Source organism: Periophthalmus magnuspinnatus, chromosome 17 (genome assembly GCF_009829125.3).
Source record: "Periophthalmus magnuspinnatus isolate fPerMag1 chromosome 17, fPerMag1.2.pri, whole genome shotgun sequence".
Classification (NCBI taxonomy): domain Eukaryota; kingdom Metazoa; phylum Chordata; class Actinopteri; order Gobiiformes; family Gobiidae; genus Periophthalmus; species Periophthalmus magnuspinnatus.
In genome coordinates this window covers 6226116-6249052 of record NC_047142.1, presented here as the reverse complement: position 1 = coordinate 6249052, position 22937 = coordinate 6226116, and the positions used below count along the sequence as shown (strand labels likewise).

At 41.3% G+C, this 22937-nt stretch overlaps 5 protein-coding genes and 1 long non-coding RNA gene across 11 annotated transcripts; 2 read left to right on the top strand and 4 right to left on the bottom strand.

The window, feature by feature from the left end:
* Positions 1 to 350: 350 nt before the first annotated feature.
* LOC117385521 (calpain-10-like) lies at positions 351 to 4624 on the top strand. The gene is made up of 13 exons (XM_033982810.2): positions 351 to 596; positions 699 to 920; positions 1049 to 1180; positions 1269 to 1465; positions 1550 to 1770; positions 1851 to 1998; positions 2075 to 2241; positions 2321 to 2577; positions 2659 to 2861; positions 2990 to 3245; positions 3397 to 3587; positions 3652 to 3697; positions 3925 to 4624. Exons 2-13 carry the CDS (start codon positions 777 to 779, stop codon positions 3952 to 3954), a joined length of 1992 nt encoding a protein of 663 aa, XP_033838701.2. The 5' UTR covers positions 351 to 596; positions 699 to 776; the 3' UTR covers positions 3955 to 4624.
* Positions 4625 to 5052: 428 nt separating this feature from the next.
* eif4e2 (eukaryotic translation initiation factor 4E family member 2) lies at positions 5053 to 8035 on the top strand. Of its 6 annotated transcripts, none has more exons than XM_033982147.2 (8): positions 5053 to 5181; positions 5845 to 5956; positions 6024 to 6158; positions 6234 to 6338; positions 6412 to 6564; positions 6639 to 6779; positions 6927 to 7002; positions 7111 to 8035. In XM_033982147.2, the coding sequence occupies exons 1-7, from the start codon at positions 5162 to 5164 to the stop codon at positions 6960 to 6962; spliced, it is 702 nt and encodes a 233-aa protein (XP_033838038.1). In that variant the 5' UTR covers positions 5053 to 5161; the 3' UTR covers positions 6963 to 7002; positions 7111 to 8035. The 6 variants fall into 6 exon arrangements, with proteins under 6 accessions (XP_033838038.1, XP_033838036.1, XP_033838035.1 ...); XM_033982145.2 differs by having other exon boundaries at positions 5054 to 5181; positions 6639 to 6775; positions 7115 to 7639; XM_033982144.2 differs by having other exon boundaries at positions 5074 to 5181; positions 6639 to 6775; positions 7111 to 8018.
* A 149-nt stretch (positions 8036 to 8184) lies between these two features.
* On the bottom strand, positions 8185 to 11128 carry LOC117385520 (phospholipid scramblase family member 5). The gene is made up of 7 exons (XM_033982809.2): positions 10763 to 11128; positions 10620 to 10697; positions 10356 to 10548; positions 9193 to 9304; positions 8456 to 8555; positions 8300 to 8358; positions 8185 to 8211 (listed from the first exon to the last, which is right to left on the bottom strand). Exons 1-7 carry the CDS (start codon positions 11061 to 11063, stop codon positions 8185 to 8187), a joined length of 870 nt encoding a protein of 289 aa, XP_033838700.2. The 5' UTR covers positions 11064 to 11128.
* A 584-nt stretch (positions 11129 to 11712) lies between these two features.
* Positions 11713 to 15904, bottom strand: chrng (cholinergic receptor, nicotinic, gamma). The gene is made up of 12 exons (XM_033982603.2): positions 15753 to 15904; positions 15246 to 15382; positions 15131 to 15175; positions 14929 to 15053; positions 14441 to 14596; positions 14209 to 14306; positions 13729 to 13929; positions 13355 to 13469; positions 13155 to 13269; positions 12772 to 13030; positions 12537 to 12670; positions 11713 to 11948 (listed from the first exon to the last, which is right to left on the bottom strand). The coding sequence occupies exons 1-12, from the start codon at positions 15814 to 15816 to the stop codon at positions 11748 to 11750; spliced, it is 1650 nt and encodes a 549-aa protein (XP_033838494.1). The 5' UTR covers positions 15817 to 15904; the 3' UTR covers positions 11713 to 11747.
* A 1516-nt stretch (positions 15905 to 17420) lies between these two features.
* On the bottom strand, positions 17421 to 20450 carry prss56 (serine protease 56). The gene is made up of 12 exons (XM_055228603.1): positions 20360 to 20450; positions 20085 to 20274; positions 19898 to 20006; positions 19657 to 19813; positions 19422 to 19564; positions 19186 to 19345; positions 18921 to 19109; positions 18655 to 18840; positions 18390 to 18556; positions 17856 to 18318; positions 17669 to 17775; positions 17421 to 17594 (listed from the first exon to the last, which is right to left on the bottom strand). Exons 1-12 carry the CDS (start codon positions 20448 to 20450, stop codon positions 17421 to 17423), a joined length of 2136 nt encoding a protein of 711 aa, XP_055084578.1.
* A 232-nt stretch (positions 20451 to 20682) lies between these two features.
* Positions 20683 to 21872, bottom strand: LOC129457008 (uncharacterized). Its single transcript, XR_008649043.1, has 2 exons — positions 21782 to 21872; positions 20683 to 20853 (listed from the first exon to the last, which is right to left on the bottom strand). It is a non-coding gene; the product is annotated as an uncharacterized LOC129457008 (long non-coding RNA).
* Positions 21873 to 22937: the final 1065 nt, after the last annotated feature.

The following is a 22937-nucleotide window of genomic DNA, read 5'->3' as shown; positions in this document are numbered from 1 at the left end:
GCATCATTTAAACTATGTGCCTTAGAAATAATGGCATAGTTAACTATGCAATGGCATAGTTAAAACATATTTTTAATACTTTCGTGACATTTGACATCCCTGTGCTCCTGTAGTTCTTGAACACTGGACTTTCCCCATTGGGATCTATAAAACTTACTTCATCTCACAGGTATATAGGTTTATTTCCTAACAAGTGAATATTTTGTGTTGAGTTTGTGTATGTTGTGTGCTTTATTATGATTGTATGTAAATATATACTGTATTTAAAATAAAAAACTTCCAAATCTCAATAAAAAAGTCTACTGCGTGTAATGGCGCCTATGACCGCTAGGTGGAGGTAGTGTTTCAGCGCACAGGAAGGATTCACCACATGAAACAGATGAGCGGAAGAGATTTGAGACAACTGCAGAAATGTGATGCGAAACCGGGAAGAATACTCATGTAACCCCTTTAATAATATAACTGATATATATCCTAGTAAGACCATCAAACAGGCAGTATTATAATGAGGAGATCAGTCAGTGCATGCAGTGTAAACAGAGCTAACGCTTAGCTTATGTTTTGATGGAGGAGGACACATACCAGACAAGAGGGAGGTAGGAATAAATTATAACAGAATAACGATGCTTGATTGTTGAGACTTGACGTAGCCAACCCTTTTCTATTCCTACATTACTCACAATTTCTCTGTTCCCCAGTGTAACGTGGAGGAGATGGTGATCCTAAGTGTTCATCCAGTGAGCTAGGACCTCTCTGTGGACTTACTTGAAGAAGCCATGGAGAGAGGAGGGAAAGCAGAGGATGAAGACGCCAGTTTGTTTGTGGACTCTGAATTTCCTGCAGATGACTCAGCCCTGTTGTCAGATTGCTCCACTCCCATCGCTAAACTGAAGGGCACCATCACCTGGCTGCGTCCCCAGGTCAGCTGAAGCTCAGGCAAACCAATAATAATCGTCCTGTTTATAAATGGTTTATAACAGAAGATTGAATGTCTAAATCCACCTGGAATAAGACACTTTGTAAATCATCTCTGCGTTCTGTATTTCAGGAGATCTGCCAGTCACCAGAATTATTCCCTGAAGATATCAGCTTGGGTCATGCAAAGCAGGGTTTATTGGGAGACTGCTGGCTCCTTTGTGCCTGCACCGTCTTACTGCAAAACAAACATTTACTAAACAAGGTACAATGAGCAATAACAGTGAATATTTCTACATATCCCGCAGTGGCATGATGACACCAGTGAACTTATTAATATTTTAACTATGCAGGTGATTCCTCTAGACCAGCCTACATGGGGAGGCAGTGGATACAAAGGGTTTTTTCGTTTTTGTTTTTGGCAGTATGGTCACTGGAAAGATGTTATCATTGATGACCTTTTGCCATGCATTGATTTAAAACTATGCTTTTCACGGTGCCTTTCTCCAACTTCCTTTTGGGTAGCATTGTTGGAAAAAGCCTGTGCCAAGTGAGAAGTCATTGATATTTATATACATTTGTTGGTTTCATAGTAACAATGTACTGATAAGCTATTTTCTCTCATTTCTTTTAGGCACTATGGCTCTTATGAGAGACTTTGGGCAGGGAAAGTATCTGAGGCTTGGGTTGACCTTACTGGTGGCCTGGCAGAGCACTGGAGTTTGGGTAGCATTGGAACAGAAGAAGAAAATGTTAAACAACAAGACACAGATCCAGTCAGAAGGAGACCAGATCTTGTGAAGTTTGTGAGAGATAATTGCATACTTAGCTGCTCTATTAACAGCAGGACAACAGGTTAGAAGGCAACATTAAAATCTTTCAAAAAAACCCAAAACATACAGGATTTTGTTATTACTTACCTCTTGTTTAAACAGTTGAAGAGGCCACTGAGCTGGGTCAGTATCATGCCCTAAATGTCTTAGAGTGGCTTGAAGTGAGCACGGTGTCTGGAGACAAAGTACATCTTCTCCGGATTAGAAACCCCTGGGGCAGATGCTGTTGGACTGGGTCCTGGGGTGAAGGGTTTGTCTGCATGTTTTTTTTCTGTTTTTTTTTTCTATTTGATCTTCAGAAACCTTATTTGCATCTTTCCTTGCAGTGGTGATAATTGGAGCTCTCTTGATCCTCTATGTGCGATGGATTTGCAAGCAAGAATTTCACAAGGGGAATTCTGGTTGGATGAAGAAGAGTTCGTATCTATGTTTGATGATGTTACTGCAGGATATAAAGTTGATGAGAATGGACACATTAGAAGCATTTACTCAGGTATTTGTTTAAGCATGTTTTGGTTGTAAATGAAAAATTACTTTTTTGTTTAAATAGTCATCATCTGTCTGCTTTTCAGGAAACATGTTAGAACACCGTCACCAGCTGGCTGGTGAGTGGATAAAGGGATTCTCTGCTGGCGGTAGTAGGAACAGCAATAGCTACAGGACTAATCCAAAGTACTGGCTCAAAGTTAGAGAAAGAGGAGAGGTATTAGTATCACTCTTGCAGCATAAAGAAAATAAGAGGATGGACAAATCAGTACAAATGCTATGTGAAGACCTCAGAATGAATAAGCACCAGCATTACCAAGCTATTGCTCTGCACATTTGGAAGGTTTGCATTTACATAGTTAGCTCATGTTTCATGAAGACTCACCCGTCAATGGATAATAATTATCTTTTTGTTCTTTTCCAGGTGGAGAAGAAACATTTCAATTTAAGCCAAGTGTTAAATAAAGCTCCATTTGCTTCAACTCACTGCCATGCATATGATAGAGAAGTGGTCCTCCATCAGGAGCTTGAGCCTGGATACTACCTTATGATACCCAGCACTTACCAGCCAGAAGCTGAGGCCCAATTCCTTATAAGGGTCTTCTCTTCTTCATCCACTTCTCTCAGGTAATAAAAAAATCACATGAGGTCTAACCTGTCAAAGTTTCACAGGCATGTCCTTGCCTTTTCAAATACACAGCAGGTTTGTTTTTACTTATGATTTACAATAAATACAATGTTTGGTTACTCCACAGTGCATTGAAAAGCCCAGCTCGGTTACTGCCATTAACACTTGGTGGAGAATGGGAGAATAGTTACTTTCATGGAGCTTGGGTCAAGGGAAGCACTGCTGGAGGAAGCAGGAATTTCCATTCTCACTGGTGCAACCCACGCTTTCTGTTTAGTGTGTGCAATGACACCATGGAAACCCCAGGAGTCAACATCAAAATCACATTGCACCAAAACTCCCCTGAAAACGAATTACACCCAATTGGCTTTCACATCTACAAGGTGAGTCTGCTAGTACAAGTACTGGTACTTTGTAAAGCAAATCTAATTTGTTTCTGCACTAATCCACTGTGAAATGAGAGGGATTCCAAGCCAATTTAATAATCTCTGATTTATACTATACTCTTACTTTATCACTACTAAATCTTTATAGACTCAAGATGGGCTATCTCAGTCTGAGTCTTCAAAAAATGAACCTGTAGCCAGCTGTATTCCTCACTGCTACAACCAGGTTGTGACTCTACCGTGCAATCTTTCTCCTGGAGTTTACACCATTGTGCCATCTACATACGAGCCTGACTGCCCTGCCAACTTCTCCCTTTGCATATCTCAAAGGTTACACAGGTACGACCAGATTGTGGATAAAAACATGTTATTTCACTTACATTTTAATATACTGCTTTTTCAGGAAAGTGGTGAGATGTCAAGAGACGCTTGGAAGAGCCATTCAAGAGGTTTGTTAATTGACAATCATAGAACTATAAATATGTGGAATAATCAATAATTTCAAGTAGTGATCCACTGATAGCTGTATTTGTTTTGGATATTTGCTGTGATTCAGGAAAAAAAAATGCTGGGTTGGCTATCGCTTCTAGGATATAAATTTGGCCAATATGGAACATCTCATAATGTTTGAAAATATATATATATAAAGTACTAAATCATTTTTTCTTTGCGGCAGACATCTTGTACATCTTTGATGCAGAACTAGTGGTGACTTCTGCTCCACTGATGCTGACTAACCTCACTGTGGTCTCTGGCACATGATGAAAGAACTATATCTTCAGTCCATGTTTACCAGCCCAGCACTGTGTGCATGTCTATGTATGCTTGTGTGCCATGAATGTTTAGGAATGCAAGAAAGATTAGTGAGAATGTGTGTTGGAACTCATGGCCTATCAGGATCTGCTGAGGCTCTGGACTAGTGGGCAGTCACACACTTATCAGCCATTAGGACATCAGAGGCTGTCGGTGGGCTGGGCTGCTAATGAGCTATGACGGGACTGCCTGGTGTAAACAAACAGCCGCCATTGAAGGGCCCGCTGCTGCTCTTCCCCATTCACTCACTGGTGCGCTTTCTGGCCAAGAACAATGTCCTCTCTTATGAGAGGCACAGGGGGCATGGGGCGACTGATGGTTTCAAACAGGAGAGCCAACAAAATGACACCATAACGTGCCATACCATGCCAAAGCAGTCCTCCCATCTCTCCCTCTATTCATTAGGTTTATATACTCTTTAGTTACCCAACAGCAGGGTCATCAAGTTTACCCTACTGCCTTGGCTATATTTGAATAGTGCTTTCAAAAATTACCCCCTAAACATTATTTCATTTGGAGAGCTTGAGTTGTTAATTGTAACATTTTGTATTGTGTGACTGAATAAAAAAAAACAACAACTACTTACTCTTTTTCAGGTCTGTTTTGTCTGTTAGCCTGTATAAATTTACACCACTTGTGTATCCACTATTAATTGTAAATGTTGTAATAGCAGATTATTGGATTGGTGCTGCACTCCCAGCTGGGTAGAGAGGGTGCACTCCCAGCTGGGTAGAGGGTGCAGAGAGGGTGCACTCCCAGCTGGGCAGAGGGTGCAGAGAGGGTGCACTCCCAGCTGGGCAGAGGGTGCACTCCCAGCTGGGCAGAGGATGCAGAGAGGGTGCACTCCCAGCTGGGCAGAGGATGCAGAGAGGGTGCACTCTCAGCTGGGCAGAGGGTGCAGAGAGGGTGCACTCCCAGCTGGGCAGAGGGTGCACTCTCAGCTGGGCAGAGGGCGCAGAGAGGGTGCACTCCCAGCTGGGCAGAGGGTGGCAGAGAGGAGTGAGCCCCAAGCCTGCACGCGTGCACACGCAATGCGCGCTGCCGTTCCGTGGGATTGCAGCAGGCTGTTTGGACTCCGAAATTATTTTACCTAGAAAATTATGAACAACAAATTTGACGCGTGAGTAACTGATTGTATTTGTATGATATCTTTCGAAGAGCGGGCTTCCTGTGACTTCCTGTTTCAAAGACTTGTCATCAGATAGCTTATGATTCCAGCAGCAGTTTCAGTTGCATGCTAAAGAGGTGTGTCAGATATAGCTTGGATCTGCAAATTTGGTTTTAGTCTCAAATTCAACATGGGAAAGAGGTGAGAACAAATGCTTATACATACCGACCACGGCTGATACCATATGTACCTTTGGATCTGTCCTGAATGTGTGTGTTGTTAGCTTTAGCTTAGCAGGAGGAGGGTAGGCCTCAAAGCCTCGGCCTAATGGTGTAAAACGCGCGGCGGAAACAACACGATGTTTAGCCTGGACACGAGTTAGCCGCCTGTTAGCTTCAAAGCCGCTAACAGGCGTAGGCTTGAATCATAGTATGTCCTCTTTTAAAAATTGATTTAGCCTAGTATTTAGTGTACCCACAGATACGAATTAATTCAGTAATGCTGTATTTGGCTTAGTTTGTCAGTACTTAAGATGAAAAGGTAGCATGCTAAATAAATCCTACCATATGTGGAAGAGGAGACCATATGTGTAATATTACATTATTTTAGGAAGCCCACGTGTATTTTAAGTGTACAACTTAACAACTTTATAATCTGATTTACTCTCTCCTTCAGTTTGAAAGACGATGACAGTGGAGACCACGACCAGGACCAAGGCCCACCGAAAGACTGTGAGAAGGAAAAAATTGAAGACGAAGAAAAGGAACAGAACAGCTCTAAGAAAAAGGTGAATGATCCTTTGTTTACACAGTGTGAAGAATTACTACGTAGGCTCATATGTCTTTTGTTTATAGATGGTGGTTCCAGGTGCAGGAGAGCATCCTCTGCAATACAACTACACTTTCTGGTACTCCAGACGCACTCCGGGGAGACCAGCCAGCACACAGAGCTATGAGCAGAATATCAAACAGATTGGCAGTTTTGCCTCGGTCCGTTAACCAACTATATGTTTTTTAATAAAAACACCTGATGTTGTCCAGTGGTTAATCCAAATTGTTCTTTAGGTGGAGCAGTTTTGGCGATTTTACAGTCACATGATTCGACCAGGTGACCTGACGGGGCACAGTGACTTTCATCTTTTCAAAGAGGGAATTAAACCTATGTGGGAGGTACAATCTGTTATTTCGAGTACATTGTGAAAATGTCTCAGTTGCTTATTTCACAAGGCATGGTTGTATTTAGGATGATGCCAACAAGATGGGGGGCAAATGGATCATACGTTTGAGGAAAGGTCTGGCATCTCGATGCTGGGAGAACCTCATTCTAGCAATGCTGGGTGAACAGTTTATGGTTGGAGAAGAAATCTGTGGCGCTGTAGTTTCAGTTCGCTTCCAGGTAATGCTAATTGTGGCATTTTATCTTCTTTGGTCTTGGCCTTGTGTTGTGTAAATTCATAAATTCATTCTCAGGAGGACATTATTTCTATCTGGAACAAAACTGCTAGCGACCAAGCAACAACCGCCCGAATTCGAGACACCCTTCGTAGAGTTCTGAACCTTCCTCCCAACACTATAATGGAGTATAAGACCCATACAGACAGCATTAAGTATGTATGTCTAACCTGTTTTATTATTTTCTGTCTTTCTTCTCTTTCTTAAGATGATATTAAGTTGTTTAATCTTGCTATGATTACCTCTGATTAATATTACATCTTACAGTGACACACTAATACATTTGCACTTTGGCTGTCTTTGCAGAGCATGGGAAGACTTCCATGGGCTGGTGAATGCTAGTGGTGGTCGATAACCCTCCTGCCTCGAAGTTGCAACATTGGCAAGTTTTGTTTTGTTTTTTTGTTTTTGTTTTTATAAAAATAAAGACAATTATATTACAACAAAAATATGCATGTTGAAAGGTCTTTGCTGTTTGTTTTTGTGGCAGGTAGGCGTGTGCATTTGTGAGGTTCTGGGGGATTGCAAGCCCGGAGAGATATTCCTGCATGGACTGGCACTGCATAAAGACTTGAGAAGGTTAGAACTGGAAGAAGACGAGTCTTTGTTGTATCAAAACCAAAAAATGTTCAGCAGACGACAGACTGAACCAAGTCGACAAACATCTAATAGTTGGTCAACTAAAGCAGCCTTGGTCGCCCTGTTTTTGTAAAGCAAGTTACACATCTATGAACTTGCCACCAGAGGGAGGCTATGAGCTGGCTGTTAGCTGAGCTGTACGTGTTCTCAAAGTGCACTTGACAAAATACATCAAAACCAACCTGTTCATCTACATGCCATTTATTGTTTAATATCACATTTCTTGTCTAGACTTTATCTGTTTTATTGGGACTCAAACAGGGTTGCGGTTACATGCCATTTTATTACAATGAAATTTATTTACAATACATTTGTTTGAATAGGAATTGCAATTACTTATTGTGTATTACCCACTGTATTTGTAAATGCAGTCCATTCAAACACTACACACTGACGTAAAATGTCTTTTTTTTTTTTTTTTTCCCCTGAAGTCAATTCCGAAGAGAGACTGAGCTGGCAGAAGGCCTTGTGTTTGAAGAGCATTTTTATAATGCCAAACACCTCAAAACCAGTTTCTCTTCAGCCGTTTTGTCTTTGCCATGGTTTTATGAATATGAAGAAATCTTTAACTGTTGTATATAAATGGTCTGAAAATGATTTTTATATTTTGTAGAAATTGCTGAGAGACTACATAACATTATCAGTCGAGACACATGTTTTAGATTAATGTCTAAATTCTGCTGAAACAATGCAGCCCAGCAAGTGATAAAACAAACAGCGTTGTCAGAGGATAATAAAAGGCAGATTTATACAAATGTCAAATATGCAGTTTCTTCAAGAAGTTTTTGTCTCCATCATTAGTTTGTTTTATTTATATACTGTCTTTGAGAAAAATCATCTCATGCATGTTTAATATATCCTGAGAATTTCTTGCTGAAGTTTTAGTAAGTCCTCTATCTCCAGTTTGGTTGTAGTAGCTTCTTTTTTAGCTCATTTCAAAGTACATATAACTCTGAAGAAGAAAATGGTTATTTTAAATGTTTGGGGTTTTTTTAGATAGTAAATTTGCTATGTAAAGCAAAATGCAGAAACAAACATACCAATAGAAACGTTGCCCCCAACAACATAAGTTTTGTCTCCGATTCCATGTTCTGTGGAACTGAAGTGACAAATACGATACATTGTAGGGCAGTGTTGGTAACAATAGTCTTGGAACAAGGAACACAGAAGCTTGAAAGAGAAAAAGAAATTCTCACCATTTAATCCAAAATATTCATGGTCCATATTTTGTTTAAGACTAAAACCGGGCCACTTCTTCCATATTGTTCCAATTTTGTCTCCAGTGTTTGACATGATCTGATTTTGAAAAGTTAAATTTTTTTTAAATACTTTTATTCATTAGTAATACAGACTGTCCATGAAGTCTCCTTACAATAAAAAAAATAAATAAATAAATATATATATATATATATATATATATATTTCAAAGGGAAATGATAAGATATCTTAACCAGAGTTGTTCTATTGTACTCAGTGGTTTCCAAAGTTTTCGCCTCATTTAATACATTTATCTGGGCATCATTAATCACTCGAACATGAAATACTCATGTTCATGTGTGCTGTTCATGTTCGCTGTAGCAGAGCCTCATTGATGGTTGCAATTGCATCTGTTATCTTTTACTTACTTCAGTAATGCCCCGTATCTTTATTCGATACACAATATCTTTAACATAACCCCATAGAAATCCAGAGGTGTGATTATATGGTGAAAGTGATGGCCATGAAATTGGTCCATCACTTCAATCCAACCGTCTGTAAATGTTTGAGGAACTCACCAATATGCAGAACCCAATGTGATTAAAAACTTTTATAACGACAATACAATACAACGAATCTAATTAATATATCTTATCACTTGCGTTTGTAATTATATTTTAAAATTGTAAAGACACTTTATGGACATCCTGTATTCATTTTAATTCAAAGCACATACCTGGAAGTCTTGGTTGGATAAACAACGACATGGACAGCAAGGGCCTTGAAGTCTGAATGTCGCCACTCCACTTGCATCACACACTTCCAAAAGAGGGGTGAACATGCTCCACCTGTCAATAGCCATTGACAAAAGCCCAACCTCAATTCAGCAACAGTAATTTGATACAATTCGTTTATGTAAGCTGGCATCGAGCAACCACAGCAGAGGTCAGCGTAAATGCTCGGTTGACCACATTTTCAGCTGTCATGATTCTGCAATACCAAAATCATTGTTCTCCTGGTGTTAGAGGAGTTCAATTTGTGCCATGTTTTATTTGAGGACAACTGAGAGAATATTTATACCAAGTAAACCTCTAACTTGAAATCCGAGAGGTCAGCTGTAATTTGTTACAATCAACAGTAAATCAAAGGTACAAAGACAGCTTGGGTAGCCAGAGTCAGATGAAGCATTAGACTTTGACTATGCAGGAGGCCAGTGCTGCCATTGCCCCCATTAGCCCAGCATTTCCCAAAGAAAAGATGCCACATTCCTCCAGTGGCTCTGGGCAGACAGCTGTGTGGTGCTTCTCCCCCCTCCAGGTTTAGACCACAGCCCTACACTGTGGGACTCTACAGGCTCTCCGTGCTATTTAGAGACAAGGTTGGGCGACTACTAGAGCAATGGGTGGCCAGAGACATGGATAAAAGGCTCTCATGGCACAAAAGGCATGAGAGTGGAAATGCAAAATAGTATATACTCTCAAATTTGTACACACACAGACCGAGCAATCACATCAACCAATGTCCATGTACTATATGCCTTCAATCTATGATCCATTGACAAAAAAATGCATTGCGTAGTCCCACTCCTTCCTCCTTCATGCGAGTCCCTTGTTGTGATTCAGAATTTTTTTTTTTTTTAACCACATTCTAATCATTACTGACTTAAGAGCTGACTTAAGAGTAACACAGCTCAATTAAGTTGTGAGAATACGATTCTCACAACACATTATTGCCAAAATCACATCAGCAGTAACTTCACTGCGTTGTATGGAATTGATCAAACAATAGTTCAAAAATCATATGATTATGACTCTGAGTTGTGGTTGGTGGAAACTTTCTCACTGTTCATAATACTTGATCATCAAATCTAGTTCAGTATCCTAATTTAACATTACTTACCGTTGGCATACAATTCCTATGAGTTGTCTTTGAGCTGTATAGACTCTCATCTCCATAAGGCAGCAGCCTAAACAACATGCATCCATTCTGAAGGGTCTTTCAAAATAAAAGACTTGACGACCCTCACTATCAATGCCCTTAAGTGAGCAGGCTCTTGCTGGGCCACAACACTGAAGACACAAGCATGAACTCTCTAGGAAGAAAATGAAGAAAAAAAAAAGTTATGTTTGATAGGCATTAGTTTCATTAGTTTCATTTGCTTACCTTCTATAGCCACTAGCAGGTCCACCCTGTTGCTGTTGGCAGAGATACTGTAAACCCTCCTGGGAACACAGTGAGGACCTGCAATACTATAGTTTGAGAGAGGCTCATTTCAGTCAAAAATTCTCATTTGAATGTTTGCTTACCTTGTAGTTCTGGCCTGGCATTCACATGAAACTGCTCAACCAAATCCAAAATCGACAAGTCAATTCCTCGAACACCTGCAGGCCTCTTACCTACATGTCTCAGTTTCTTTGGTTCATTCTTGTTTTCTGAAAGTTCCTCGTGAGATTCCCAACAAGTACTCTTATCGTGCGTTTTAACTGACTCAACAAGGCACTCGCATGAAGTTCCATTTCTGTTTTGGTAAGTCTTGAAGATCATTTCGATGTGCTTCTCGCGCTCCAGGTGACCGAAGGGATGGGGCTGATTGGTCACGGCCGACATAGTGATAACCAGTGCAAGGAAAAAGGATAGATATCAGCAAGAGTTCATTGATGCTGTGGTCCAGTCCAGATGTCCCTGAGCAGTAGCATATCCTAAACTTGTGTGGGAGAAGTCACTTGGTTTGTGTTTGTTGTTTGTGTCTGAGGATTCTAACTCCCTCCTTTTCTCTCTCTGTCTCTGTTTCCATCCCAACCAGCCGGATCTGCCTTTTGTGGCGCTATAGAAAGGCACCATTCAGCCATGTAATTGTAATCCTGCTCTAGAGGTGGGGGCAATAGTGCACTGGCTTTTCATAAGAGGTGTAGAATGTGTTTTGGAAAAAAAAAAGATGCAATTTTAGGTAATTTACATAAACATATTAGCTTTATTGCACAATTGGTTGTACGATAACAAAAAGTATCAAAGACATCATATAGGTTCACCAGAGTAAATAAACATGTTCCATCATATATACACATATGATGATGTAGTAGAATGGATAAGCATTAAAATATTGTATTGTGTTTTTTATGCGTCTTACCATTGACAAAGCTAAACACTAACATTAAGAGCAAGTGACACACATGACAAGTAAATGTGGCTTAGTGAGCAGATCCTAACATGTAGCTAACAAAAATACTGGTTGATATGTATTACCCCAGTGCTGGTATAGTTTCTCTCATGGTTTCTCCCATGCATCACTTCTCAGGCCATGAAGTCACTCTCTGTCAGGTTGCTTGTTGGGGGGAGGTAGGTCTTTGGGTCCCCAGGAAAAGGTGAAGAGGGTGCTCTATTGAAATGTCCCATGAGAAAAATGGCCACTGTGCCAATCCAAAACACTAGAGCCATCACTATGAAACAGGCCCTGTCAATCACACGGGCCACAAGGAACCATTCTTCATTCTCCTGCAATTACAAAAGTTAAGTCAAATGTCAAAAGGTTGAACACACTTTTTCACTTATGTCTTCTCTTTATTTTCATGACTATTTACATTTGTAGATTCTCACTGAAGACATCAGAATTATGAATGAACGTTCATCCAATGTTGTAAACAATAAGGAGTAAAATAACTCAAACACCTTCAAAATAGCCACCCTTTGCTTTAATCACTGCTTTACACTCTTGGCATTCCACTAATGACCCCTGATGGGACACATCTCTGAAGTGAGAACCATTTCAGGAGCGTTAATCATGAAGCTTCTTGAGAGAAGGCCACAGGTTTGCAGCAATGTCAACAAAGCAAAAGGTGGCTACTTTGAGGAATCGGAATCTAAAATATAAACATATTTAGAGTTATTTGGCCTTTTCCATACATAATTTCATAATCTCGCTTCTTATATTTGATGTCTTCAGTATGTAATATTGACAGTAGTAAATATAATGAAAAGATAGCAGAAGAACGTGTCTACAAACTTTAGGTACTGTACATACTACATTTATTTGCTTTTGAGCAATCTCCCTGTGGTAAAAATAAATGTTACTACTGAACTTACATTCTGAAATACATTCTTTTGTTTTGCCGCCGTTGCTATGTGCTTACAGGAACCTACACACTGCCTCAGCTCCACTGAAGCATTTGCCAAGCTGGCACAGAGATGCTCAGCTGTTCCCCCTTGAAGACCATTATCTAAGCAAGAAAAAAAAAAATAATAATAACAAGAGAGCCAGTTGTTAATCTAAGGGTTTAGTTAGTCCTTTTTTTTAAATGAAATTAAATCAAATACTCACGCAACTTGTCCAGCACTGACTTCATTAGCCCGTTTCTCTCTTTCAGTCTTTTAAACATGAGTTCGGAGCGTGAGGTTTTGAGCATGTATTCCTCTGCTTTAGAGATGAGGGTCATTGAGCTGCGGCGTCGACAGTGAGGCATGTATGAACTGTTGTTGTCTGCTGCGTGACCATTCCCCGTTTCAGAAATCATAGCCTGTTCTGGGATCCAAGGCTGCATCTGCATCCTTAATAGACGAGGCAAAGTGTTGAGGAGGATCTGTAAGTTATAAATGACTAATTAGAAATGCATTCAGGTCATCTATCAAATAAAGGAGCACATACAAAAGTTGCTTAGAGGAAAATGCCACTTACAAAATGGCTTGCTTTGGCCACAGTCTCACCTTTCGCACTTTGTCTGTCATTTTGTGAGTGTTTGGGGTTCTTTGGGAGACATTTAGGACTATCACACAGTTCATCACTACTGTAGTTGTCACTGACATCACAAACATCAAATATCTACAATTCAAAGATATGCAACTTATTAGTAAAAGAGCACGTTAAATACAACTACAAAAGATATTACCGGTACTAGAAAACTTACTTTCCAATAAGAGGGACAGCTTGGGACGTCTCTGGAACCTTTTTAGCGATCAGGCACACGAAAACAGTTTGTCCCAGGAGAGTCGCAATGGACATGAAGCACTTCTGACCCCCGGCTGCAATGATTAGTTATGAGTTTTAAGAACTGGAAGCTTTTTATATTTCTCTCCCCTATTCATTGACTTAATATGGACACATTGGCTTAACACAGGCATGTCTTTGAACAGTGAGAGGAGGCTAGAACACCCAAAGAAAACACACCTGCCCAATGACCAAACACACTCTGCTGTGGTGAGATCAATAACAATATAATCTATACTGGATGCCATATGGAGGACTTTGTAACTATAGATAGGATAAAATGGTTGTAAGTACCTTTAGCTGGTAAATAGTAAACCAGCAGCCCGAGAGAGGAGAAAAGCACACAGGGAGCGATGATGTTGATGATATAGAAAAGTGGTTTTCTCTGAATGATGAGAAAGAAGACCACCTCTTGGTACTCCAGGTCATCTTTAGTGTACTGTGGGTTGATCAGCTTCTTTGCAGGTCTATGTTTAATCACCCACTCGCCATTTTCTAAAGTCAACAAAAATAATATAATGAAAACTATTTCACACAATGCTACAGGTTTCAATGTCACCATAGTGAGCTGCTTGTTAATAGTAATAATCCAGTAGTTGTCCATTAGACTGGTAGTTGTAATACTAATAAAGTCAGGAAAAACTATAGTAACAATAGTACACTTACAATAATACAATTTTGACTCTTAAAGTTGGAATATCTTTGTACTTTTACTGCAGAAGTTTTACTCAAGTATTCTTTGAGTGCCACTTGTGTATTCCATTCTGTATCTACCTGTAAAAGCCTCCGGGTCGATGTCCACCCACTCTAAAGTGTAGTTGTCCTCTTCTTTCAGAACAATCTCAATCTCGTTTGCACTGTACGTCTGGGAACTGTGAGAAAACGAGACAAGACTAATTGTGGCGTTCATTTACATATACAAAGCAGGTCATAAACAGTGCCATGGATACGAGAGACAGCCTGGATACTTTTGTTATGTTTACTGTTTTTGATGAGGTCTACTTACCGGAACACCATAGTGCAGTTCTGCCAGTCAAAAGGAAAGTAGTTGACGATGATGGTGCATGCACTACGGTAAATAGCAGGAGGTAGCCAGTAGACACAACCATCAGGAGAGACCAGTGCATTGCAGTATAGAGCCACTTCAAACTGCCCATCCACACTGCAGACAGACAATGGCAACAGGAGAAATGAGTACTGCACAGTAGCATGTACATTTGGTCTTTTGGTCAAATAATTTTCTAGTTGAATGCCAAAATAGTAAGTGATTATATTTTGGCAGTACTGTATCATGAAGTATACTAACTTATGTTGTGTATGTTGTGTTTGGTAGAAGCCCGAGGGGACATAGTTGATGGTTTTGCTGTCATTTTTGTACCAGTCTTCCCTAAGGCAGCTGTGGTCGCAGAAGAAGCTTATTGGGAGTGAATAATCAGTGGATCATTATGACTAGAGTAATGTTATGTTGATGTAGCTGCATGTCCTGAGACTCACTTGTTTTCCAGGATGATGTCGGGCAACCATATGCTTTGAGATGGCACTCTTAATGGAGATGTTATATTTCCATACAGAGCTGACCTGGGCATCTGGTCCCACCTCAGCCGATAGTCACACCACTGCTGCAAATGCAAAAACTGAACTGTTAAAAACTGAACTGAACGAACTATCCCAAATGTTGCAAATTTTATACAAATACCATTTCTATCCACACACTTGTCGTTAAGGCCTCCTCTTTTTCATTCTGTGGAGGTGATTTGGATTTGTTAGAACTTAGACATATGGCAAAACTGTTAAGAAATGCTCACACAGACCAGAGAAATGAGATTTGTCAGGGTCATCTTGATGTGCACTTTGGTAACATCTCCGCTGTTCTCCATGGGGCGGACATTTTTGTTATAGTCTTTCATCAAATCTTGAAACAACTCTGCTTCAAGATTAAGTGATGAAACTATGAGGACAAAGAGATTTTTAATAACATAAGGGCTAAATGAATGCTGAAAAAAATATAGAAATAGATATGCAGTTTGTTATAAATTCTAATTCCACTTAATAATTTAGTTTTGTGGAAAAGTTACAAGTAGTTGGGACAATGGTTGCAGAATAGTAGTTCAGAGTTCACAATTTTAACGTATAATATTATCTGTAACATGATTTATTTTACTGTCTAATAAAAATAAAAAAAAATTCAAACTATTATGCTGTGAAACTATTGAAAAAATGAATGAACATAAATTATTATCGCTGCATAAAATATATTTAAATTTTAGTGAAATAGTAAATCCTGACATTATCAATATTATACGCGGCTGTTTTCTTACCTGTTGATGTGATTAGTATTATCCCGATGAAGACAGAGAGGCAGACAGGAAGTCCAGACTCCATTTGAATAATCACAGCTCACGGATACAGAGTTATGCTGGAGCCGAACGGTGCATGTGTGTATCACTATTTGTGAGAGTTTGTTTCCTAGCAGAAGTGGGCTAGTGCTGCTGGGATTCATTGAGCCATGGCTTTTTGGAAGGAGGGGCCAGATAATTGTTCTGCTAAAATGTGTGTGTATTTACAGCACAACATTGTCAGCTGTCACAACAACACACAGGCACCTATATTCTACATCACTTCCCCTGCTATGTGACAATACATCAGCCAACACATGGTGGTCTGTGGTCCTGGTCACAACACCTGTCACTGCCACTCCAGAGAGAGGAGGACAAGGCTGATGGCTGCTTTGTCTGCACATTTAGCATCGCACAAGGCTATATAAAGACAGCATTTTCAGGCAGAATGTGATTGTGGCTAAAAATGTTCTTGTATTTGTAAGAGTATGATGTGTTGACAGGTGGGAGCAGGACTCATGTAATGTGTGGGAAGACAGATGGTGAGACTTGTTTATTTGCGTCAGTCCTTTGGCGATGACAGATCAGGCCCTTGGGATAGTGCAACATTGTGAGTCATTAGAGAGGAAACGACAAGATGAGGGCTCAGTATTTAAAAGGGGTTAGTGACATTTCAGCTACTTAGGAAATAGGGAATATAGACCCCCCTACCCCCCACACCCACATACACAAATAGTTAGGTTTTCTGTTCTTTTTGGGGACTTGACATTGACTTATATTCAATTCAAATAGAGACTTAACCAGTTAAGTCTCTATTTTTGATTAACCTTGGTTTTGATTAACTAAAACCCCAACCTTAACATATTTTACCTCTAATTATTAAGGATTTACATCACTGATTCAAGAGGTTGAATTTTTGGAATAATTGCAAGTAACAACAGACAAGTGGGGAGAGATAGGGGCTAAAACATTAATTTAATATAACTATTTATTCACTATTTATCACAAATTGTTTGAATGCAGACAAATACCCAAAGATTACTCTCGATGTCAGAGAAGCGGTCAGTGACTTGGGCTCTTGTTACACATCCTCATCCTAGAATGAGAAGGCAGGAGAAGATGGGAAGCGTTTCGGCAGTAGAGCAACTGCAATGTTGACGGGAACACTTCTCCACGAAGAGTCAGGGGACAGAGGTCAGCTCTGATCCACAGAGTAAAACTGCACCCCTGAGGAGCTGCTGCCCTCCTCTGCTCCTGCATTAGCTGAGACATACTAGAGCATTAACAGCTTGGCTCCTGATGCTTCAAATGTCTGAGGCATGGTGCCATCGTAATACCACAGTAAGGAGGGACAAGAAATTACCATGTCAATCTACCAAGGGTTTATTTCATGTATTGTTTATTACAAAAATACAAATGGCCTCTCAATACAAATAAATATTATGTATAAAGAAATAATATATACAAACTGCATACTTTATTAGGCTCAGCCTTTCATATATGAATAATTTATATATTTACAGGTTTATAAGTTAAGTTTTGCTTCTATGAAACAGATACATTCATATTTAATCCTCATTACAGTGGCATGTCAGTCAGCCCTGTGTCTAGTCCCAGATTAATCTTTATTAATATGTAAATTTAAAAAATCTAAGTCTTAAGGCCTTCGAGTGCCAGAGAGATGATCCTGGGCACGCTGCGGTAAAATGACTCGTTCTCCAGCCCAACCAGACAGTAGAAGGTCAAAGGGCGTCCCCCCACTACAGCTTTCACCCGGGCTTCATACAGACCACGCTCGTTCTTTGAGTTCAAATCGACCAGCACCTACAATGTACAATTTCTTTAGAGTTTATACTAAAGCACAGATGCCTTTGTTCTGTTGTACAAGTTCTGTTTACCTCGTGGAAGGACATTTGTAGATTCCTGTTGGGGATGTTTAGGACCCATTGGTACAAGTCTCTTACTTGGTTCACTTTCTGTGAGGACTCCCTGACTGTAGGACAGACTACAATCAAATAATTAGCTGTAATTAACAGATAAACATAGAAATAAAATATGCATTCTTTGAGAGGGTGTGCAACATACCTTTGCCACTGGATGTCAGTGTCTGCCTCTTACGAAGTAGACTTCTGTATTTTCTCTGTAGACCTGTAGTTTTGACATTTTGATGATCTTTATTGTGTTCAGTCTCTGCCATAGTAACTGTGTGGATTCCAGGTGTTGGGGATGGCTGTGGTGACTTCTCAGATGTGGCCCTTGAGGGATCAGGAGGCTTGTCTTTTGGAGCAGGTGTTACACTGGAGTTCTGCACCTTCTGAATTTCCCTGATCAAGGCTGTGACGATTGCCCAGGGCTCCTCCTCCTTGTGCACAGAGGCGCTCTCCTGAGTGCCACTGAAGGAGGAGGGAGACTCACTGGACTCTTCTTTTAGAAGAGTTGGATCGAGGTTTAAAATTGGGGGCGGTGCTCTAGCATCCAACTTGGACCGCAAGGAGTAGATGATTGACTCATAGTCTGCTACAAGCTGCTGTACTAAATAGCCTTCTTTCTATGGATATATATGATGTGTCAAATATTTGTCATTAGTGAAAAAAATAGTAAATAGTAAATAGAACTTACCTTTAGAAAAAGCCACTCCTCCTGCTTCTGCATTGCAGATGTTGTACCAGTCTGTTGATCATCAGCCAAGCTTTGCAGATACTTCTGCCAGTCATTGACTGATGGGCCCAACTCCCTGAAAAAAGCTGGCAGTACTGGGTCTTCTGATTCCACATCACCCAATAGCTCTGAAAAAAACATTTTAACCAGTGAGGGTGAATCTGGTTCTCCTAGTTAAATAAGCATAAAAAAAAATGCTGCTACAATGCATTATAGAAAAGGCTACCTGCAATCAACCCAAGGCCATGGCTCAGATCCCTCCTCTCTCGGGTGTGAGCAAAGGCTGTGTTGTAGATGTGCTCAACAAGCTGAGGCAGAGTCTGAGTAAAAAAAGTTAAGTCCACTTTGTCTCTGATGTAGTCTTCAGCTCTCTGAAGTAAATCCAACAGAGTCTGAAGGAAAGAACGCAGCTCTGGGCACAGACAAGATACAGATTGTTTGCGATTAACATTTATAATAAAGCCTGTATCTAAAAAGGAGCAGTCTACTTACGACATTTTTTAAAGCGTGTAAGGCACTTGTCCTGGGCTGACTGGCTGCAGGCGGTGGCTGACAGTCCAGGAGGACAGGATAAAGTGTAGAAACGACACAGTGAGCTGAACTCTGCCCTCTGCTCCTCCTCTGTCATCTCTGTGGTTTTAAGAAGCTCTGGACATGTGGGCTCCCGACTCCCAAAAGACTCTTTAAAGTTTAAATCATGATGTTAATGTTGCAATTTTAAGAAGACTCAGTATATGCTCTGTTGTTTTAAACCAACTTTGTATCTCAGACTGAATCCAATCAGAGAAAGCAGATACTCGTGTATAGACACCAGGCTTCCCCTTTTCTCCACAGCCGTCTCCCCAGGAGGTGATGCCATAGAGCTGAAACCGCCCAGACATTCTGTCCTGGTAGATCAATGGCCCACCAGAGTCCCCCTGTATAAAACATTACCATAATTTTATTTTAACAGGTCAAACCATTGCTGACAAGTTTTGACTGATTTGTGCCCACCTGACAGGAGTCGATGCCTCCAGAGAGATAGCCAGCACAGAGCATAGTATTGGTGACCAGGTCTTTTCCCAGAGTGCTCTTGCACGTGCTCTGAGGCAGCAGTGGTACCTTTGCCTCCATCACCACATCAGCGGATGGGCCATCTGATCAGAAAGCAAAGACATACACAAATACAGTGGCATTTTATATGGGAATCATATTTCAACAGAGAAAACCTTTTCTGCACATGTGTTACCTTCATAGAGAGACCCCCAGCCTGCCACCAAACAGGGGCTGCCAGTAGGGGGCTCAGTACCTCCGGGAAGGCACACAGGCGTCACATGATCAGACAAGACAACTGGAGTTGTGAGCTCCACAAGGGCAATGTCATTGTTAAATGTTTTTGGATTAAACTGCAAGAAAAATGTCAATTACTACATGTCTTAACAGAGCTTGTATATGTATTGTAGATGCTTGTTTGAGCAAGTGATGAACACCTTAGGATGTGGAATTATTCGGTTGACCTTGAGGACCTGTTCGTCAGGATCAGTTTTGGTGATGTCAAATTCTCCCACTACAGCGGTCCAATAGCTCTCACTGCGGCTCCTGTGAAATGTAGCTAATTATACAGTGGCTGATAAACAGTTATTTTAGTGTCTTGAAAGAAGTAAAATGGATACCAACCCAGCAAAACAATGAGCAGCAGTGACAACCCAAGAGCTGTCCACTAATACTCCTCCACACATAAGGCCCCCGTCCAGCTGCAGATTGACCAGCCATGGCCAGCTGCCCGGGGGTGCAGGAGAGCCCCCCACAATCCTGGAGCGTGGCTGTGTGATATTTGGCACTGCAGAGGACCTCTGCCCACAGACTGCTGCTGGGACAGACAGGGGGTCACAACACTGGACCTGTAGTTGTAACAGCTGTTTAATGATGTGACAGGAGATGCTTGGCCTCACCTTGTGTTTGTGTCTGAGTGGTGGGCTCCAGGTTGTGCATGGTGCTGAGAAGGCTGCATTGTAGCACACGGGCACTGCAACTCTCTCCCATGATGCGGATACAGCTCTCCTTGTCCAGCTCCAGGGGCAGGCAGCGGTGCTGGTAGAATGCACAGGCCTGACTCAGGGCCCAGCTACGCTCCGCCTCATTGGTCAGCTTCTGTGCTTTACTGATGACCTCACAGCTCGGCTCAGTCAGGGCATTGCTTGGGGTTGCTGTTAAAAATGTTGATCACTCAGCTGTTTCTAAAAATATATTTATTTTATGTTCTGTTTGAAGAAAATGTTTGAGAACTTACAACATGATGCTGGCTGCCCACAGTCCTGAAAGAGGCAGGGAGCACAGCCCCTGCAGCCCGCTTCAGCCCGACTCTTCTCAGAAGACGCTCGTTCCAGGGCAGACAAAGCACTTGTCATGGCAGCTTCTAGCACCACAGTACCACGATCAGATAAAGCTGTAGGACACAGTCAAAGATCTTAGTAAATGTCTTATTCATAACCACTCAGTATAATTTCATTCAGCTCTTGGAGTTCATAGGGAGCACGTTAGTGAAGCTGCTCATGGTGGGGAAACTTTGAGAGACATTCTTCAAAAGTGCCGCTAACCCTGCTGCCCCCCTCTGTGCCGCACCACATCACAGAATGGGACAGTAACAACAACAATGCTGATTGAAGACTTAATTAGAAGGCCAGAGCTGAGCAGGCAAAGGCTGGTGAACACGATGGGCTCAGGGGATATGGGCAGACAGTGTAGGGAATACAGAGACACTTGTTCTGAACACTTCTTAACAGTATATGATAACTGAAGTGATGCTCAGTTAATATATTTATGTAAATCCTCATTTCTAAGCAAAATTAGCAGATGTTTGACCATAGAACCAGAATATTGGTTGGTACTTGGAATAACAATGCTTGCACTTTTTTATTGGTGTAAATCCCTATTTCCATTATGTTATCTGCAGTTTACAGGTGCACTACGTAACTATTCTGGTGGAGGCCACCAGTATGGCACTAAACATATCTCTCTTGCATTTATTGCATTTATTTACCATAGCTGTTTTTATTGCTCAAAATACTTTGTAAAACATGTTTACTATGAGTGGGGTTCACTTTCCACAGATCTGGCCTGTCCACCCACCTATGGTGTTACCTACTTATCTCTACGGCGTTATATTAGTTATACCTCTTGTGGAACATTTTTGTCAAAACAATGACATCTACATGGAGAGAAGCAGGTGGGGGAGCCCCTGAAACGTTACATAGTGTAGCCTTAAATCTGATGAGAACTGAAGAAGTGACTTGGATGACCAGCAAAATGTCTTCACTCCTACAACTTTCCAGTTAACAGATTCAGTACACTAAAACACAAACGCAGTATATTACCTTTGAGTGCACTGTGGGGCATCCTGTAGACTTCTCTACCTGCAGGAGCTGCCAGTAGGAGGTCCAAGTCCAAGAGAAGCAGTGACAGCAGCAGCATGTTGTCAGTAGCATCCGAGGCCCTTCCTCTCCTGCACTGACAGACAGAAGGGCAGGCAGACCGGCTCAGGCGATGGGGAGGAGGAGGCACAGGGGCAGAAGAGGCTGCTGGTGTCTCCCTCCTGGATCTCTTGGCTCTCTCCCACAGCCGTGCTGTTCATCTGTCTGTACGTTTAGTCAGAGGAACAATAGCTCTCTGGAGTGGTCCCTGGTATATATAGAGATCAGTATGGAGGAGGGGATGAGAGCTGAAAACTAGGCAAAGGGAGGAGGCATAGATGGTGCTATGTCCAATACACAAACAGATGAATTCATTAAGGCTATGACAGCAAGTCGGGCACCACTTGCCAAGGCTGGACATTACAAAGAGGTTTGATTCTGCGAGAGGATGCGGGGGAGGGAGCCACAACCATTGAAAAGGGAGGAACTATCGGGCGCAGGGATTGGCTAGCGGCTTAGTAAAGGGGAGTTGTTTGAATGCATTAACGCAGAGTGGAGGGCAGAGAGTTGTGCATGTAAGAGTATGTGCTGATATGACACTGGAGCGGAGGAATGTGGAGAGACACATCAACAAGTTTTCAAACCCAAAGTCACATTGTGGACAGTACAGGGAGAGCAGGAGTGGTTCGGACGGCACAGAGCGGTACAGAAGTGTCTGGCATGTTCCCGGGCATCAAAAGGGCCATTGTGTGCGGCAGTCCTCTGAGGATGCCCACTTCAAAGATGTGGGCCGGGCATCAATTGGCGGCCGCCTCCATTGATCACTTACAGTCCTTTCTCCCTCCCATTAAAATATTGTCAGTTCACATCACTTTTGTCTTTCTCTGCTGAACTCTACTTTTGTTACATAAAAAATACAGTAACAGTGAGCTTCACAACTCTGTATGTACTAGCAGACACAAATAAAATGTTGCGATTACTGATCATTATAGTATATAAGTAAATGAAAGCGCTGAAGTTTACTGTAAATACTTATTTTCTGGGCTCTTTGGCCAGTGGTACTGAGAGTGTCTGGAGCAACTTCACAGGGAGGCATCTACAAAGCGTCTGTTTCAGAAGA

Bases quoted from the DNA above. Each gene is read 5' to 3' on its own strand.
- LOC117385521 (XM_033982810.2), top strand. From the start codon at position 777: ATGGAGAGAGGAGGGAAAGCAGAGGATGAAGACGCCAGTTTGTTTGTG. The intron at 1,181-1,268 runs GTACAATGAGCA...TTAACTATGCAG, and splicing joins ACAAACATTTACTAAACAAG to GTGATTCCTCTAGACCAGCC. The intron at 2,242-2,320 runs GTATTTGTTTAA...TCTGCTTTTCAG, and splicing joins CATTAGAAGCATTTACTCAG to GAAACATGTTAGAACACCGT.
- eif4e2 (XM_033982144.2), top strand. From the start codon at position 5,162: ATGAACAACAAATTTGACGC. The intron at 5,182-5,844 runs GTGAGTAACTGA...TCTCTCCTTCAG, and splicing joins ATGAACAACAAATTTGACGC to TTTGAAAGACGATGACAGTG. The intron at 5,957-6,023 runs GTGAATGATCCT...TTTTGTTTATAG, and splicing joins AGAACAGCTCTAAGAAAAAG to ATGGTGGTTCCAGGTGCAGG.
- LOC117385520 (XM_033982809.2), bottom strand. From the start codon at position 11,063: ATGTCGGCCGTGACCAATCAGCCCCATCCCTTCGGTCACCTGGAGCGC. The intron at 9,305-10,355 runs GTAAGTAATGTT...GGCTATTGACAG, and splicing joins ATAGGAATTGTATGCCAACG to GTGGAGCATGTTCACCCCTC. The intron at 8,556-9,192 runs GTATGTGCTTTG...TTTCAAAATCAG, and splicing joins TATCCAACCAAGACTTCCAG to ATCATGTCAAACACTGGAGA.
- chrng (XM_033982603.2), bottom strand. From the start codon at position 15,816: ATGGAGTCTGGACTTCCTGTCTGCCTCTCTGTCTTCATCGGGATAATA. The intron at 15,054-15,130 runs GTATTTGTATAA...TTGCATTTGCAG, and splicing joins CAAGTGTGTGGATAGAAATG to CAGTGGTGTGACTATCGGCT. The intron at 11,949-12,536 runs GTAAGTTCAGTA...TTGTAATTGCAG, and splicing joins AAAAGAATGTATTTCAGAAT to GAGAATGAAGAATGGTTCCT.
- prss56 (XM_055228603.1), bottom strand. From the start codon at position 20,450: ATGGGAGAGAGTTGCAGTGCCCGTGTGCTACAATGCAGCCTTCTCAGC. The intron at 20,275-20,359 runs GTGAGGCCAAGC...CTGTCCCAGCAG, and splicing joins CACTCAGACACAAACACAAG to CAGTCTGTGGGCAGAGGTCC. The intron at 19,110-19,185 runs GTTGGTTTAAAA...TAAACTTTAAAG, and splicing joins GATTCAGTCTGAGATACAAA to AGTCTTTTGGGAGTCGGGAG.